We start from the raw sequence: 18,228 nt of genomic DNA, 5'->3' as shown, positions 1-18,228 counted from the left end.
CAAAATTAAATAATCTGAACCACCATAATTTCACCACCCAAAGGTAACCAGTGTTCATGTTTTCATACGTATCCTCCAGGCATTTTTCTGTGAATTAATACACATATGTCATTTAAAATAATGGGGTCATAATAAGCACAATATCTTACAAACTGCTTTGTCTCCATTTTCAAGTGTAATATACATATTTCCTCATGCTATTTAAATAGAATAATATTGATATTTCACAATGCAGTTTTTAATGACGATAATACTTCACTACCCAGATATACCATGAAGTATTAAACCAATTCCTCTTTGTTGAACATTTCAATCTTTTCCCTCAAATTTATTGAGGAAATAAACTGTGCTATGACAGACATTCTCAGAGCTTATCTACATACACATTTATGATTACTTCCTACAATTAATTCCTAGGAGATACTTCAAGGTCATGCAGAATTGTAAGGACACTGACGAATTTGCTGCTACACAGTTTTGCTTTCCTTGATATGTTTCCTCATGTGATCTGGCTCTCTTTTCATATCATCTTACTGCCTTTTCGCTGCAGCCCCTCCTATCATTAAAGATGTTCACCCCTGTTTCATAAAGACTGTATTTTGTTGCATTCTATCAAGCAAATCAGTTTCTTATAGGGCTTCCCTGGTGGCTCAGATGGTAATGAATCCGCCCGCAATGCGGGAGACCTGAGTTCAATCCCTGGCTCGGGAAGATCCCCTGGAGGAGGGCATGGCAACTCACTCCAGTATTCTTGCCCAGAGAATCCCCATGGACAGAGGAGCCTGGTAGGCTACAGTCCATGGGTTGCAAAGAGTCAGACACAACTGAGTGATTAAGGACAGTTTCTTGTCTTCTTTTTCTATATCCTTTATCCTTTTATTATACTTTGTTCTTTTTCTGTATCCTTTATTCAGTCCTTTAAAGATTTCTGCTCTTCTTTTCATTCTTCAGAATGATTTTTCCTTCTTCCCTCTCTCCTTCCTTTGCTTCTTTTTCCTTTATGTTTGCTACTCAGACACTGTTTTAAACCAGAAGCCAAGCAGGCTATTTTCAGTGTGAGATTGGTTATTCTCTTTGGGGCCAGTATTATGTGTAAGGGTGAGTTCAGGGCCTGGCAGGCAGGTCCCCAAGGGGAGTGTGCCTCCAAGTGTTCACTGGCTTCTGAAGAACTCCTAACAGTCTGTTCCTTTAACTTAAGCCAAACCGAAATAATCCTTGGGAATAAGACATAAAAATAATTCTAGTATTTTGTAGGTCAGAGCACCTGGATTTACTAGGTATTTTCTTGAAGGAGGAATTCTGGTGAGGAAGGAAGAAGAGGATTTTAGGTCCCAGGCAGAGTGAGTGCAACCTGGAAACCAGAGGCTACCTCTCACCACTGTGACTACACAGTCCCTAGCCTCCTGCCTCCCCATGGAGACTGGGCTTCCATGCTGCCCTTCCTCACCTCACCTCCACAGAGACACCAGTAAAGTGCCGTTAGATTGTCTGCATTTCCACATTCGACAATTCTACAGCAAGTGCTCCCGTTCTAGAAGTGGCCTGGTTGGTTGCCTTGGACACCACATGACACTGCTCCTTTGGTGTTTCTGTGTGGGGCTTGGAAGGATAAATCTGACAGCCTTCATAGGTCGTCTCCCTCCCTCTTCGTTAGTCAGTTGTCCATGTGTATTCCTCAGCCCCCTGTTCTTCATTCCTTCCCCGAGGCTGGCATCTCCCTCCCACAGGCTTTGCACGTGGCTTGGGTCCCCACGTCTGCTTAGTCCAACAGTTGTGACTAATTCAGATGATCAGTTCAGCTCAACCACCGGCTCCAAAGAACAAGAGTCACAAGATGGAACATCACACTGCCAGTGGGCCCTGCCTTTGGCCCATCTGCTTCAGGAGAGGATTTGCCCGAGGTCCTATAGCTCTTTGGGGCAGGGATGGGACCTGTCCCCAGTCCTCTGGACTCCAAGTCTGGATTCTCTCCACTGTGCCATGCATTAGAAAATCCAGAATTGGGTAGGTCCCCTGCCACATGCCTTAGGGAGCTTAAGTTCAACCAGTACCACTGGCTCTGACAGGAAGTGGAGACAGAGACTCATAGAGCAGATTTCAGGGACCTCAAGAAACTCAGCGTGGCCTCATGTCACCGATTTATACTTGACATTCAACAAACATTTACTGGGTGACTATTACATCCTAGGCCCTATGTTATGAATGACTGTTACAATGGACATGGTTCTGCCTCTAAAAGAGATAAGACTGAATACTTACAGTAAGGTAGGTTATTTACTGGAAGGCAGGTTACTTACTGTAACCTTATATCCCAAAACTTAAGGGAAAGTCCAGCTTTCAGTGAACGAACATTCTGTCCTAAGGATCCCACAACTGTTGATCAATCCAAATGTCCTGGTTTATAAATCAGAAAACAGAATCACCCCAACTTTAATACAAAGCTGGATGAGGCAAGTGTCTTTCATGAGGTACAAACAAATGTTGGGGTTAGCAGCGCCTGACTGGGCATCAGAGGAGGTTCCAGGGAGGGTCTGTTGGAGCTGGGCCATGAACACAGGCAGGGCTTTGCCAGGTAGGGCAGCTGGAAGATGGCACCGGAATACTGAATAACTCAGGGCCAGGGCACAGGGCTCAGAGTACTGAGGAAGCACGTCAGGGGGTAACTGAGGGCAGGACCACCGCGGGTGTGATCTGAAGAAGCGACTGAAGGTCCTTATTGAATGAGGCAGCCTGGGGCAGTGACGAAGGAGTGGGCAAGTGTACGGGCTCAGAAGAGAGGAGTGAAGGGCAGAGGAAGGGCTGAGAGCACTGGGGGTTACACCGTTCACATGCTGTCGCCTGCAGTTACTCATGCTTGTGGCGTGTTACATAGCAACTGACACAGTATTTCAGTGTGATGAGTGAGGCCCAGAGCTCGGAGGGCAGCAGGAGGCCACCCACCCCTCTTCCTTTGCTGAGCTTCAATTTCCCTCGTAGACCATTCCCTCTTTCTTCCATGAGCCCAGGTCTCCTCTACTAACTCCTGGAAGCTGATTTATTTCCAAGTGGGTTTGTAAGCTCCAAAGTCTGCATCTTTTTTTTTCTCCTGTGTCAAAACCTACCTGTCCCTTGTCCTATGATCTAAGAACTAGAAATGTAAACCACAGTTCAATAGTGGTTCTTGGGGAGTGCTCTGGTGGCCCAGTGGTTAAGAATCTGCCTTGTAATGGAAAGGATGCAGGTTTGATCCCTGTTTGGGGAACGAAGATCCCACATACTGTGGGGAAACTGAGCCCACGTGCTCCAGAGCCCCCACGCCACAACTAGAGAGTCCATGTGTGGAAATAAAGATCTCAAGTGCTGCAGCTAAGACCCAGTGCAGCCCAAAAGAAAAAATAGTGGTTCTTGGAATGCGGCATGGCTGCTTATGAGTCAAGCGAGGGCCACCTTGACTGGATAACAGACATGCATTTTCAAAGGGAAGACTGGAAACACCGGTAAGCCTGGCATCATTTTCTGTTCCATGACTGGTGCTGAGAAGGAGCGTTGTGGATCACCCAGCCTGTCTGCATCTCAGGCACCTTGGCACGTGGGCGGGAAGGAGAAGACACTTCAGTTTCCCTGGATTGCCCTGCGTGTGGAGATTTTGTCTCTTCTGCCCGAAATGGGCCTCTTCTCCAACCAGGCTATGTCAGGTTGGTGGAAGTTATTCCCACGTCAAGGAGGGAGGGCTACTGTAGGCCATGGGTGACTCTCTACATCCATCTACAACGTGCTGACTGTAAGACCAGCTCCATGTGCTCACACTGACATGTCTGACCCATGCAGGAGGAAATCAGCCCCCAGGCCCTGGGTCGTGTAGGGGTGTCTGTGAACTGTCTGGAAAGATCCAGAAAGAAAGAAACTCTGCTTGTCAGCTTCATCTTTGGCTCCCCTTTTCTGTGGGTTGTTTATCCTCTATGCTTCCTTTGTGGCTCAGATGGTAAAAAATCTGTCTGCAATGTGGGAGACCCAGGTTTGAACCAAGGGTTGGGAAGATGCCCTGGAGAACGAATGGCAATCCACTCCAGTATTCTTGCCTAGAGAATTCCATGGACAGAGGAGCCTGATGGGCTACAGTTCATGGGGTCACAAAGAGTCAGACACAACTGATCGACTACACTTGCAGGCTTTCACGTTTTTATCCTCGTTGGGGCTTCCCAGGTGGCGCCAGTGGTAAAGAACCTGCCTGCTAATGCAGGAGATGTGAGAGACGTGGGTTCGAACCCTGAGTTGGGAAGATCCCCAGTATTCTTGCCTGGAGAATCCTATGGACAGAGGAGCCTGGAGGGCTATAGTCCACAGGGTCACACAGAGTCAGACATGACTGAAGTGACTTAGCATTATCCTCTTCTGGCTTATTCGTAATGGGTGGTCTCATTGTAACTGCTTTGTCCCTGTTCTTGCAAGACAGAGTGGGCCTCACCTTGGACAGACCCCTTTCTCTAGCTGCCATCTCGCCTCCCAAGGCTCATGACCCCTGGTTTCCCACAAGCTTCTTGGAAGGTCAGCCCCACCTGTAGACTTGTCTGCAGGTGGAGAATATTCCTCCAGGAAATAATGTTTCTTATTTGCCATTAGGTTATTGCTTCTGTTTCTCACACACACTCCACGTGTGTGCTTCTATATCATTCATGGTAAGGTCGCTTCTATCTTTCCAGTCTTTACTGTTGTCTCTGCTAGAACAACAGTGGTCTGGAGGGAGCACCACCATTTCTTTCTGTTAGCAAAAACCACTCCTGAGCTGTCTTGAATTCTTAAAAGGAACGTTATGAAAACCCAGGCATGTCTGGGCAACTCATGAACTGAAGTGGGAAAGCTGTTTGTTCTTCCCCAGAGAGGCCCTCAGTAATGTCCCTTGAGCAACCAGGATCATGGGTCCCAGGCCACAGGACCCTTATCAGCAGAGACCAGAATGCCTTTGGGAGAACCGTCAGCCCCGCCTAGGGACAGTCTTCCTGCGGAAGTGCTGGCATCAGCTCCTTCTAAATCTCACTACTTTACTCCTTCCCACCAGGCTCACCACTTGCTACCAGATATGTTCCAAAATGTTCTACCCTCTGGGAGCCAGCTTCCTCTAGCCTCATTCTGCAGACTAAATAATTGTCTACATTTTTCAATATATTGTGTTCGCCGAAAAGTTCATGATGGAAAAACCTGAACAAACTTTTTGGTCAACTCAACATATCTGGAAGTTTTTTAGAACTATCCATAGGCTTTCATCCTTTCTACACCAGTGTTTAAGTCTTGGCCTTTCTTTGTGATTTCATATTTCGGAAAGTCTAATTTTTAGAGTCTTGGCAGTTACTCAAATACTCATTCATATCTTGTCTCTTTCCTTTGTGGTTCAGCTGTGCAGCTAGTTTTACCCTATACAGGTGTTCAGTGGCAACACATTCTGTTTTTCAGATTAGCTAAGCTTATTAAGCCAAGAATTGCCATCAGACACCAGGTCAGGAGAAGGCAGGCCCTTTATTGATGGCGTCTCTGTGAACTTCAAGGGTGGCTGTCATTGGAATCGCTCTTGGAATCATGGCTGGCACTCCATTCTGTAAACATTTGAAGATAGAAATGGTCAATCGGTATATCTAGATTCACTAGTAGACTCGACAGCTTATCTGATAAACTAAGTCCTTTCTTTCTTCACCTTGCTTTTCCAACCTTGTAAAAGTCAGAGTGAAGCCAGTTAAGAGGTATAGCCCAGATTCTTGGCTCCCCAATCTCCCCCAACCCCAATCCTGGGAGATAAAAGCAAAAGCAGAGAAATGCACAGAAAGATGAATTGATAGAGGCTAGACTTTCTTCAGTGGCAGAACCTGCTCTGGACAGATCGCAGTGGTCACTAAGCATTCACCTCTGTAAGTACAGATACTTGATAAAATCAGCAAGCTGAAGGGTGACTCTTACCAACCAAACTTACAAGGGGCTGATTTATAAACCTGAGCTTGAATGCCGCTTTAATGCCGCTTTACTTGGGGAGAGGAGGCCGGTCACTGGCTCAGGCCACTGCTGCCCCCTGGTGGGTAGTATCCTCAGGAGCCGGTCATGAGCCCAGAAGTTTCCTTAATGAACACTGGGTTAGAACTAGGTGAGATGCCTTTGGATAGGTCAAGACGTGCCCTGTTTCCACACTGTAGGTACTTTGATCTTAGGAAGTGAGTTTTCCACTGAAAATCAGCCCTATTCCGTCAGGCAGCCCTGGGAACACTCACCCTGTCTGTCACCAGGTATGTCTGCCTTCCCATTACGATGGAAGACTCGACCTGGTTATTGACAATCACAATTGACAATCACAGTTACCTTAGAGTGAGTTTTCAGTTGGGTGTTTCTGGGACGTTTTGGGAGGGCCTCTCAGCATCTTGGTGAGCTTGAGAAGATACATTTATCTCAGCCTTGCTGACCTAGCTCACGTGTGCGTCTCCCCAGGGGCTTCATGGATGCCCAGATCCCCTACCGTCACTGTCCGTGGCTGACATTTTCTGACCTGCTCACCAGATCCCAGGATTCAGTGTGCCAGAATCAGGGTTTCTAGCTCCCTTTATGTGGACTGTCCTTCTCAGTAAGAAGGCCAGAATCCCAAGCTTCAACAGGTGAGGAAGATGATGATCTTGGTGCTGTCTGCAAATCCAGGCTTCCAGTTCTGGCCCCTCAGTCTCATTGGGCTGCTGCTGCTGCTGCTAAGTCGCTTCAGTCGTGTCCGACTCTGTGCGACCCCGTAGACAGCAGCCCACCAGGCTCCCCCGTCCCTGGGATTCTCCAGGCAAGAACACTGGAATGGGTTCTCATTGGGCACATTCTGCCAAGTTTCTTGCATTGCATTTTTAAATGGTCATCCGCAGAGGAGGGAACAAAAGCTCAGTAATTCAGGAAGGAGGTAACTCTCAGTCACGCCCGTGTGACTCTCAGTGCTTTGCAAGGTTTTCCCGACAACAGGTGTGTCCTTGTGATAAGCTTTCCTTGGGCCACTAAGAAGATGAGAACATATTCTTAGAGTTCACTCAAGTGATGGAGGAATGGATTTGGTCAGCATGTGTGACTTCCATGACACTTAACCTTCCTTCTCACTGTCTCTTTCCCAGGTTGTCATTGAAGATATTGGGAACAAAAGAAAATACGATTTTCCTCTCAACCGCTGGCTGGCCTTGGATGAAGATGATGGCAAAATCCAGAGGGATATCTTAGTGGGTGGAGCTGAGACCACAGGTAGGGCTGAAGAAAGGGGAGGTGCAAACTGGTTCAGTGTTTCACTTTCTGTCTGAGGGTCGATGTTCTCATCTGTGGACCTAGAGGCTTTCAGTCAAGTGGGAAGCAGCCGTGTCTTCAGACAACATTCCTCCTGCCCCTGAAAGTGCTATCCGCTCCTCTGGGCTGGAGTCTGGGCTCTGTTGATGCCAGAGGAGATGGGGAAGCACCCCTGAGGAGATGCTGACTTCCCGGGAGAAGAAGTTATCCACAGGACGGAGCCAGGCTGTGAACCTGTGTCCTTTTACGAGGATCTGGACTCACTCTTCCCTCCTCCTACTATGAGTGCTTCCTACAAGCCAGGCTCTCTCTAGGCACCTGACCCATGTCACCTCCTCTAGTCTCCACAGCACCCCTACAGTATGGAGCAGTTATCATTCCCATTTCACAATAGAGGAAACTGAGTCACAAGTTGAGAGACCTGTTCAAGGTCACACAGCTGGTGAGTGACAGATCCAGGATTTGGTCTGCCTCCTAAATCTCTACCCTGTATGAGTTCCATGGACAACTGGAAACTCCCAGCACAGAAGTTCATAGGTGTTCCCGAAGATCGATGTTGGTGAATGCACACAGCTGACAATGTGCCCTGGGGCAGACCCTCCCATGGCTCCCACTGCACCGAGGATGGGTCCAAGTTCTGGGGTATAGGACAAAAATTGCTCCACGGCTGGGCTCCAGTTGACTGGTTCAGTAGCATGTTTCAACACCTTCTCCCACTGCTCCTGCACACGCTCCCTCTCCCCGCCCCATCTGCCCACCGTCCACTCTGTCCCGCATCTAAACCCACCCCCATCTCATCCACACGCCTTCCCTCTCCCTCCCCCGAGCTGCTGGCCTTCCTCTTTCTCTGCCTTTCTCTTTGGAATATGCTTTACCCTCAGCCTGTGAGGCCATTTCTCTTCCCTCTTCTCAAATTCCTGCTTCCAGTCACTTCCTCTGAACCCCACCACCACCCCCTCTAGGTGGAGCCATTTCTCCCTTCTTTTGCTCCAGACATTTTGAGTAGAACTTGATGGCTGTTGTTTAGGAAGCCACCTGCTCCTCTGCTCTAGTGCTTTTCTGCTTTTCTCCTCTTTATAAAAATATTTTTATTTATTTATTGGTTGTGCCTGGTCTTCATTGCTGCTCTGGGGCTACTCTCCAGTTGCGGTACAAGGGCCTTTCACTGTGGTGGCTTCTCTTGTTGCAGAGCATGGGTTCTACAGCACGCAGGCTTCAGTGGTTCCCCAGCTCTAGAGCACAGGCTCAATAGTTGTGGCACTTGGGTTTAGCTGCTCCGTGCCATGTGGGATCTTCTTGGACCAGGGGTCCAACCCCTGTCTCCTGCGTTGGCAGGCGGATTCTTTACCACTGAACCACCGGGGAACCCTCCAGTGTTTTTCAACTTTGGCGTTGTGGTGCCTTGGCCTTACCTGACCATTGTTGGGTGTGTCGTAAGTTTGTTACTAGAGTTTGCCAATCATTTACTTAAAAACATACACTAGGGCTTCCCAGGAGGGTCAGTGGTAATGAATCCGCCTGCCAAGGCAGGAGACATGGGTTCGATCTCTGATCTGGGAAGATCCCACATGCCACAGAGCGACTAAGCCAGAGTGCCACAACTATCGAGACTGTGCTCTAGGGCCCCGAAAGCACAGCCACTGAAGCCCACGTGCCCTAGAGCCTGTGCTCTGCAACAAGAGAAGCCATCGCAGTGAGCAGCCCGTGGCCACAGCTAGAGAGCAGCCCCCCACCCAAGGCAACTAAGAGGAAAGCCCAGGCAGCACAACCAAGAGTAAAAACAAATAAATAAAAAATCACTGTCTTTTATGCTTGAAATGGGCATGTGTAAAATATACTGCAATAAAGTTGTTAAAAAATAACATACATGAGAGCAGATTTAATATGCCCCCTTTAACTGTATTACTATTACTTGCTTGCAGTGGTAGAGGAGGAGGAGAAATGACAGTCTGAAACTGGGATTGCTGACAGCCTAGGCCGTGGCAGTCTGTCGAGAGTGAGAACCTCTCTGGCCACACGTTGTAAAGCTGGAGGCCCACTCTTTGAGGGCGGTAGCTATTCCTTTTTATCGTCACATTCTCCCAAGGCCTGTTATATAGTAAACATTCAGTAAATGTTTGTTGAGTAAGGGAAGGTGCAAATTATGAATGAATAATGTGCTATCTCCCAGAGATGTTTTATTTCTCTGAGATGAGGGGATGAAGTTAGGATGAAAGGGAGGTGGAGGACTAATAAGGTTCAAAGCACCACTTAGAATCCTGGACAGAGTGAAAAAAATGCAGGCCTGACCTTAACAGCATTTCCTGTCGTTTCCTGTCCAAATGCTTATCTTTGGTGTTTTCCTTTACCCTGTCTCATCTCGGCGTTTAATCCCCCTTGCCGACTCTTCTCCAGAACTCTGTGTCCTCACATTGCCTCTGACTGACCAAACCCAGATGGCCCAGCTCCCTCCCTCAGTCTCCTGACATCTCACCATGTCAGGTGGTCAAGAAGGCCATTGGTGCCCATTATTAGAGTTGCACTTTAAGTTATGAGCAAAAGAGCAAGCTCCATGAGTCAGAGAGCCCCAAATATAAATCTCTATTAATCGAGTTGACTATTATAATTAAATGAGACATAATAGAATTCATCCGGCAGCTATTAATAATATGCACATGGTAATTAGCATTCATAATAAGTACTATTCTGAGCCAACCCAAGCTCTTCCTTCTCTTTGTTAGTTTCCTGTAATCATGCCTGACAGCTTCCTGTAACCTACAGTTTGTTCCTAAAGTCAGATGCCCTGGCACCCCAACTCTGAAAAAGATAAAAGTGAAATGGAGAGGGCACTGGATGTCATCCAGAGGAAGAGGATTTAGGGTGGATAGGGGTGTATGGCAGAGGTATGGCTAGGTGCGGGAGAAGGTAGGTAGGACATCGTTACCAGCCTGCACTGACCCCTCTTCCTCCCCTTGTTTCCATACCAGCCATATCCTACGTTGTCACTGTCTTCACTGGGGATGTCCGGGGGGCCGGGACCAAATCCAAAATCTACTTGGTCATGTATGGGGCCAGAGGGAATAAGAACAGCGGGAAGATCTTCCTGGAGGGCGGTGTGTTTGACCGTGGCCGCACAGATATCTTCAATATTGAGTTGGCTGTCCTCCTCAGCCCCCTGAGCCGGGTTTCCATAGGACACGGCAATGTGGGCGTCAACAGAGGCTGGTACTGTGAGAAGGTAAGGGAGACCCGGGCCTGATTCAGACACTCTCTTCACTTTGCAGATTGTTGTTGTTTTGTTGTTTTAGTCACCAAGTTGCGTCCGACTCTTTTGTGACCCCATTGAATGTAGCCCACAAGGTTCCTCTGTCCATGAGATTTCCCAGGCAAGAATACTGGAGTGGGTGGCCCTTTCTTTCTCCAAGGGATCTTCCTAACCCAGGGATTGAACCAGAGTCTCCTGAATTGGCAGGCAGCTTCTTTACTGCTGACCCTTAACACAGAAAGATGCACTTTACCACTGAGCCACCAGGGAAACCCCTCACTTGCAGCTACAAACTCTAATCTGAATCCTATTTCCTACTTCCTTTGGACGAGTTACAAAGCACATGGGAAATCCCTTTCACGGGGACGCTGGGATGGTAACATGCCCATCTGTCTTGTCTACCTGATGGTTGGGAATGGGGGCTGCTCTGTACATGCAACCAGGGACCAAACACAGGGTAGGTGATCCAGGGGTGTTCAGCTGAGTTATAGTCTGTCCTGACTCCTGATGCAGTGTTCCACTTTAGTTTTTAAATGGCTCCATCAACAAGTATTTTTAAATACATGATTTTAATTGTGGAATACTTATGCTTTAAAGAGTATACATAATAAAAGTAAGATATAGAGAATGATTTAAAAGCTCAAATGTTAATTTTGCCTATCACTTAACTTAAAAGAATATTTCCAATGCTTCTGAAACTCCTCTGTGTCTTTCCCCAATCATATAATCCTCTCTCTCCCAAAGAACATATACTATTAAGAATTTTGTCTATGTGTATATTGTTGGTTACTGGCAGTTTTCACTCAACATTATGCTTTAGAGATCATCTGAATCGATAGCAGAAGCTGTAGACCATCCATTTCCTATCTACTCCATTGCATGAATCGATTTCAATTTGTCTGTTCTTCTATTGATGGACATTTTGGGGTTGTTTCTTGATTTTTGATACTATAAACAATACTTCCATGAAATTGTTGTATGTACATCTTTGTACAAATATGCAGGAGCTTCTCAGGATGGATGTTCTAGGCTGTAAGTGAATATTTATTTCTGAAGCTTTCTGCTAAGTCACTTCAGTTGTGTCTGACTCTGCGACCCCATAGACGGCAGCCCACCAGGCTCCCCTGTCCCTGGGATTCTCCAGGCAAGAACACTGGAGTGGGTTGCCATTTCCTTCTCCAATGCATGAAAGTGAAAAGTGAAAGTGAAGTCACTGAGTCGTGTCCGACTCTTCACGACCCCACGGATTGCAGCCTACCAGGCTCCTCCACCCATGGGATTTTCCAGGCAAGAGTACTGGAGTGGGTTGCCATTGCCTTCTCCATTCTGAAGCTTAATTGTTTCCAAAGAATTCCAGTTTGTTTTCCAAAGCAGTTGCACCATTTTATTCTATCAGCCATTTATACGATATATTTTGTTCCAGACATCCTTGTCAACACTAGATATTGCCTGAATTTTAAATTTGCACCATTTTGGGTGTATAAACTGATCTTCTTCTGGTTTTAATTTTTATTTTCATGATTACTACTGAAGTTGAACATCTCTTCATTTCTTTACTGTCCATTCATATTTCCCTTTATGGAAAATGCCTGTTCATGTCTTTTGCTGATTTTTCTGTTGAATAGTATATTGCTGGATTTATTTTTAGGAGTTCTTTATTAAATCCAGATAGTAAATCTTTATTGATAGTATTATTGTTGTTCAGTCACCAAGTCATGTCCAGCTCTCCGCGACCCCATGAACTGCAGCACACCAGGCTTCCCTGTCCCTCACTATCTCCCTGAGCTTGCTCAAACTCATGTCCATTGAGTCAGTGATGCCATACAACCATCTTATCATCTGTTGCCTCCTTCTTCTCTTCCCCTCAGTCTTTCCCAGCATCAGTGTCTTTTCCAATGAATCAACTCTTCGCATCATATGGCCAAAGTACTGGAGCTTCAGCTTCAGCATCAGTCCTTCCAATGAATATTCAGGCTTAATTTCCTTTAGGATTGACTGGTTTGATCTCCTTGCTGTCCAATGGACTCTCAAGAGTCTTCTCCAGAACCACATTTTGAAATCATCATTTCTTTGGTGCTCAGCTTTCTTTATGGTCCAACTCTCACATCTGTACATAACTACTGGGAAAACCACAGCTTTCGCTGTATGGACTTTTGTTGGTAAATTGATGTCTCTGTTTTTTACTTCACTGTCTAGTTTTGTCATAGCTTTTCTTCCAAGAAGCAAATGTCTTTTAATTTCATGGCTGCAGTTGCCGTCTGCAGTGATTTTGGAGCCCAAGCAAATAAAATCTGTCACTGTTTCCACTTTCTCACCTTCTATTTGCCATGAAGTGGTGGGACTGGAAGCCCTGATCTTCGTTTTTTTAATGTGAAATTAAGCCATCTTTTTCACTCTTCTCTTTCACCCTCATCAAGAGGCTCCTTAGTTCCTCTTCTCTTTCTGCCTTTAGGGGGTGTTGTCTGCATATCTGGAGTTATTGGTATTTCTCCCAGCAATCTTGATTCCAGCTTGTGCTTCATCCAGTCTGACATTTCACATGATGTACTCTGCATATAAGTTAAATAAGCAGGGTGACAATATACAGCTTTGACGTACTCCTTTCCCAATTTGGAACCAGTCTGTTGTTCCATGTCCAGTACTAACTGTTGCTTCTTGTCCTGAATACAGGTTTCTCAGGAGGCAGATAAGGTGGTCTAGGATTGATAGTATTTTTGATAGTATATGTTAAAATATCTTTTTGTAGTTTGCCATGTTTTTTGAAGGAGAGGAGATTTAAATTAAAAGTAATCTGTCTTATCTTTTCCTTTATGGTTAATGCATTTAGAAAAAAAATTTTACTTCTCCTAAAGTTCTAAAGACATTTTCCTATATCCTCTTCTAAAATCTGTAGAGTTTGGTTTTCTTGTTTATATATTTGCATCTTTAATATATCAGGCATTGATATTTGTATGAGGTGGGGATCCAACTTTATCTTTTTCTGTATAGATATTTAAATGTCCCACCAACATTTATTGAAGGACTTTAAAAATCTAAGTAAGGTTAAGAATCACCTGGAATTATTTCTAAAAATAGAATCCTGGGCTCAAACCCAAACCTACTGAGTCAGAATTTCCAGGTAATCTGAGTATTTATACATGCTTTACGTAATTCTTATCATTAAAGAAGTCTAGGAAGCACTGGTTAACTAAATAGTAATCCTTTCCCCACTATTCTGAAAGAGCAACTGTCACGTGTCAAATTCCCCAAATACATGATTTGTCTCTGAGCTCTCTGCTGCTGCTGCTAAGTTACTTCAGTCGTGTCCGACCCTGTGCAATCCCGTAGATGGCAGCCCACCAGGCTCCCCTGTCCCTGGGATTCTCCAGGCAAGAACACTGGAGTGGGTTGCCATTTCCTTCTCCAATGCATGAAAGTGAAAAGTGAAAATGAAGTCGCTCAGTCGTGTCTGACTCTTCGCAACCCCATGGACTGCAGCCCACCAGGCTCCTCTGTCCATGGATTTTCCAGGCAAGAGTACTGGAGTGGGGTGCCTGAGCTCTCTAGGCTGTTCCATTTATTGATTTAGTTTATTCCTGCACTAATGCATTACTCACTATCTTCACTTTACACCTTTACACTAAGTCTTGGTATCTGCTAGGGCCCACTTTATTGTTCTTCCTCAGGTATATATTGACCTATCCATAAGCCTTTATCTTCCACAGAAATTTTAGAATTTTTTTGCCAAGTTCCATGAAGAACTGCTGAACAGAATGCAACTGGGTCTGTAGACCTATTTGGAAGAACTGACATTGTTACTCTACTAACTTTTCCTATTTATGAACATACAGGACTCCTTAAAATTTAGCTCTTTAATAATTCTCAGTGTAGTTTTATATTTTTCTTAATAAAGGTCTTACATATTTTTGTAAATATATTCATAGAAACTTTTGTTGCTGTTATAAATGGTATCTCTTTAAAAACTATTTATTTATTTATTTTTTGCTGGTGTAGACAGATATAGAAGTACTTTTGTATATTGTTTACATATAGTTATCTTGCTAAACACTGTTATTAAGACTGATCATTTATAGTTTTATTGTTAAGAGTTTTTATTCTGAATTGGTGTTAAACTTTATCTATTGCTTTTTCTGTACTTGATTAGATAGTCAAAATGGTTTTTCTTTTTTATTTATTATGGTGAATTACCAGTTCTTATGGTAGACCAACCCCGAACTTCTATAAGCCAAACTTGGTCATAATGAATTTTAATTTTATGTTTCTGAAATTGATTATCCAACATTTTATATAGAATATATTACATACTAATGTCCATGAGTCACATTGGCCCTTGATTTTCCTTTCTCATACAGTCCTTGTGAGGTTTGATCTTAGAATAAAATGAGAAGCATTTCTTCTCCTGAAAGAAGGTAAAATGCAGTGATCTGGTCAAGATAGTGTGGGATTGTGTGTGCACATCTGCAAGAGAGAGAGAATTACTGATTTAAAAAAAGAAAGTTGTGTTTTTGTTTTCTTAGTTATAAAATTGGGGCTTCCCCGGTGGCTTAGTGGTAAAAGAACCTGTCTGCAACGCAGGAGATATGTGAGTCACAAGTTTGATCCTGGGTTGGGAAGATCCACTTGAGGAGGAAATGGTAGTATTCTTGCTGGGGAAAATCTCGTGGACAGAGAAGCCTGGCAGTTATAGAATTATTCAAGCTTTCAAAATTTTCTCTTCAATCTGAATGAGCTATATTTTTCTTGGAATATGTGTATTTGTAGACTTCAAATGTCCTGATATAAAGTCATATACAGTATTCCCTTACTTTTTAACCTCCACTACATCTGTAATTATAATCTTATTTTCATTCCTAACATCAGTTATTCAGATATTCTTGCTTTTTAAAAATATAATTCTCACAAAAGTTTATTTAGCCCTTTCATATAACCAACATTTTTCTTTGTTTATATTCTATCTTTATTTTCTATTTTATTGTTCTTTATTATCTCTTCTAAATTTCTCTAGGTTTCAGTTGTTGCTATTTTTTATAAATTCTTAAATTGTATTCTTAGCTCATTCAATTTTAGCCTTCTTCTTTTCTCATAGTATAAATTTTGATACTATAATTTTCTCCCAAAATAGTGCTGAACCCGTACCCCACATGTTATACTTGTGTTATCATTCAGTTTGATTTTATTGTTTCATTTTAAAATTCAACTTCATTGGGGTATAACTGGCATAAATAAAAATGCATTATTTTGAACTGTACTGCTCTTTGAGTTTTAATGAATTCATATACACTCATGTAACCATTACCAGAATTAATATATGAAATGTTTCCATTACCCAACTTGTTCCTTGTTCTCCCTCCCAGTCAGTCTCCACAATTCCAAGCAACCACAGATCCCATTTCAGTCATTAAAGACTAGATTTGTCTTTTCTAGCACTGTTTCAGGTATTAGTACTTCTTTCTTCTTATTGTTAAGTAGTATTCCATTGTAAGGATATACAACATTTTGTTTATTCATTCAACTATTTGTGTATGTTTAGGTCATTTCCAGGTTTTGTTTTTTATTTGCTACTATGAATGAAGTGCTATGAACATTCATGTCCAAGTTTTTTAACGGGCATGTTTGTAATTTCACTGGGTAAATACCTAAGAGTCGAATTTCTGTATTCTATGGTAAATATGCATTTAATTTACAAAAGTCTTTTAGACTATATTCAAAGGGGCTACACAATTTTGTATGCCCACCAGCATTGTATGAAAATCCCAGTTGTTTTATAGCCTCACCATCACTTAGTAATGCCAATCTTTAAAATTTTTAGGTATTTTTATGGATATGTAATGGAATTTAATTTGGTTTTAATCTACATACCTCTGATGACCACTTACATTGAACATTATTTTTTTATATTCTTATTGATCACTTGTATATCTTCCTTTCTTTTTACCCCTTTTAATTTTTTTATCTTTTTATTGTTGAATTGTGAGTTCTTTGTGTATTCTTGATTCAAGTTCTATGACAGAACTATATATCTATATATGAATATATAATATATAATTATGTTATATAATATGTATTTTAAATATGATATCCAACTCTTTGGGATCCCATGGACTGTAGCCCACCAGGCTCCTGTGTCCATGAAATTCTCCAGGCAAGAATACTGGAGTGGGTCGCCATTCCCTTCTCCAGGGGATCTTCCCGACCCAGGGATCAGACCTGGGTCTTTCACATTGCAGGCAGATTCTTTATTATCTAAGCCACCAGGGAAGCCCATGATATACATTATATATAAACAATCTCCCAGTATGTGGGTTGCCTTCTCATTTTCTTTTTTTTAATTTATTTTTTAATTGAAACCAAATTGCTTTATAATGTGTTGGTTTCTGCCATACAACAACACTAATCAGTCATAATTATATATGTGTGTGCTCAGTTGCTCCGTTGTGTCCAACTCTTTGCAACCCTATGGACTGTAACCTGCCAGGTTCCTCTGTCCATGAGATTCTCCAGGCAAGAATCCTGGAGACGGTTGCCATGCTCTCCTCCAGGGCATCTTCCCAACCTATGGATCAAACCCACATCTACTGCACTGTAGGTGTAGTCTTGACCACTGAGCCACCGGGGAAGACCCAATTATATATATATATATCCCCGCTCTCTTTGGAGCCTCCTTCCCGCCCCGCACCCCCACCCCGCCCAGGTCAGGCTGGGCTCCCTTTATTTTACAGCAACTTCCCACTAGCTGTTATTTTACACACTGTAGTATATACATGTTGAAGTTACTTTCTCAACTCAACCCACCCGCTCCTTCCCCTGCTGCATCCACAAGCCCATTCTCTACATTTGTGTCTTCATTCCTTTTCTGCAATAGGTTCATCAGTCCCATTTTTCCTAGATTCCATATATATGAGTTAATATACAATACTTGTTTTTTCCTTTCTGACTTACTTTACTTTGTATGAGAGGCTCAAGGTCCATCCAACTCACCACAACTGACTCAAATTCATATATATTCATTCATATACATTCACAAATTCATTCCTTTTTATGGCTGAGTAACATTTCATTGTATATATGTACCACAACTTTTTTATCCATTCATCCGTTGATGGACATCTAGGTTGCTTCCAGGCCCTGGTTTTTGTAAATAGTACTGTAGTGAGCACTGGGGTACATGTGTCTTTTTTATATTATGATTTTCTCATGGTTTATGCCCAGTAGTGGGGTTGCTGGGTCATATGGTAGCTTTATTCCTAGTTTTTTAAGGACTCTCCATACTGTTCTCCATAATTTGCCATTTCATTTTCTTAATGTTTTTGAAGAGCAGAAGCTTTTAATATTGATGAAAGGCAATTTATCAATTTTTTCTTCTATGATTTGTGATTTTTTGGTTCTTTTTGTCATTCCATTTGAAATTCTTTCATTACCCATTATTTATTTTGAAATGTAATTTTTAGGTTCCAAATACATTTTGCTTTTTATGTTTTTGTTATTTATTTCAACATTGTTTTAATCAGGAAACATTAATGATGCTATTTAAATTTTTTTGAGATTTACTTTACAATGCACTTCAACCTATGCACATAATTCCAACAGCTGAATTTAAGTTTTTGATTTTATTTATAAATTCAGTTTGCTACTTTTGTTATTTGAATCTTCTGTCTCCTTAATAGCATTTTGTCTGTTTGATTTATTAACTACTAAGACAGATGTATTGAAATTTCCAATGTCAA

General features: G+C 43.1%; 1 protein-coding gene across 2 annotated transcripts in view; it reads left to right on the top strand.

Moving 5' to 3' along the window:
• Positions 1-18,228, top strand: part of LOXHD1 (lipoxygenase homology PLAT domains 1) — a 195,498-nt gene that overhangs the window by 48,833 nt on the left and 128,437 nt on the right. For both annotated transcript variants that reach the window (XM_055559028.1, XM_055559027.1), the window contains exons 7-8: positions 7,098-7,221; positions 10,227-10,477. In XM_055559028.1, the coding sequence (XP_055415003.1) occupies positions 7,098-7,221; positions 10,227-10,477 (375 nt within the window). The remainder of the gene's footprint in view (positions 1-7,097; positions 7,222-10,226; positions 10,478-18,228) is intronic.

The sequence above is a fragment of the Bubalus kerabau genome, chromosome 21 (genome assembly GCF_029407905.1).
Source record: "Bubalus kerabau isolate K-KA32 ecotype Philippines breed swamp buffalo chromosome 21, PCC_UOA_SB_1v2, whole genome shotgun sequence".
NCBI classification, from domain to species: Eukaryota; Metazoa; Chordata; class Mammalia; order Artiodactyla; family Bovidae; genus Bubalus; species Bubalus kerabau.
Note: the sequence above shows the minus strand (reverse complement) of the source record. Positions and strands in the feature narration are given on the sequence as shown.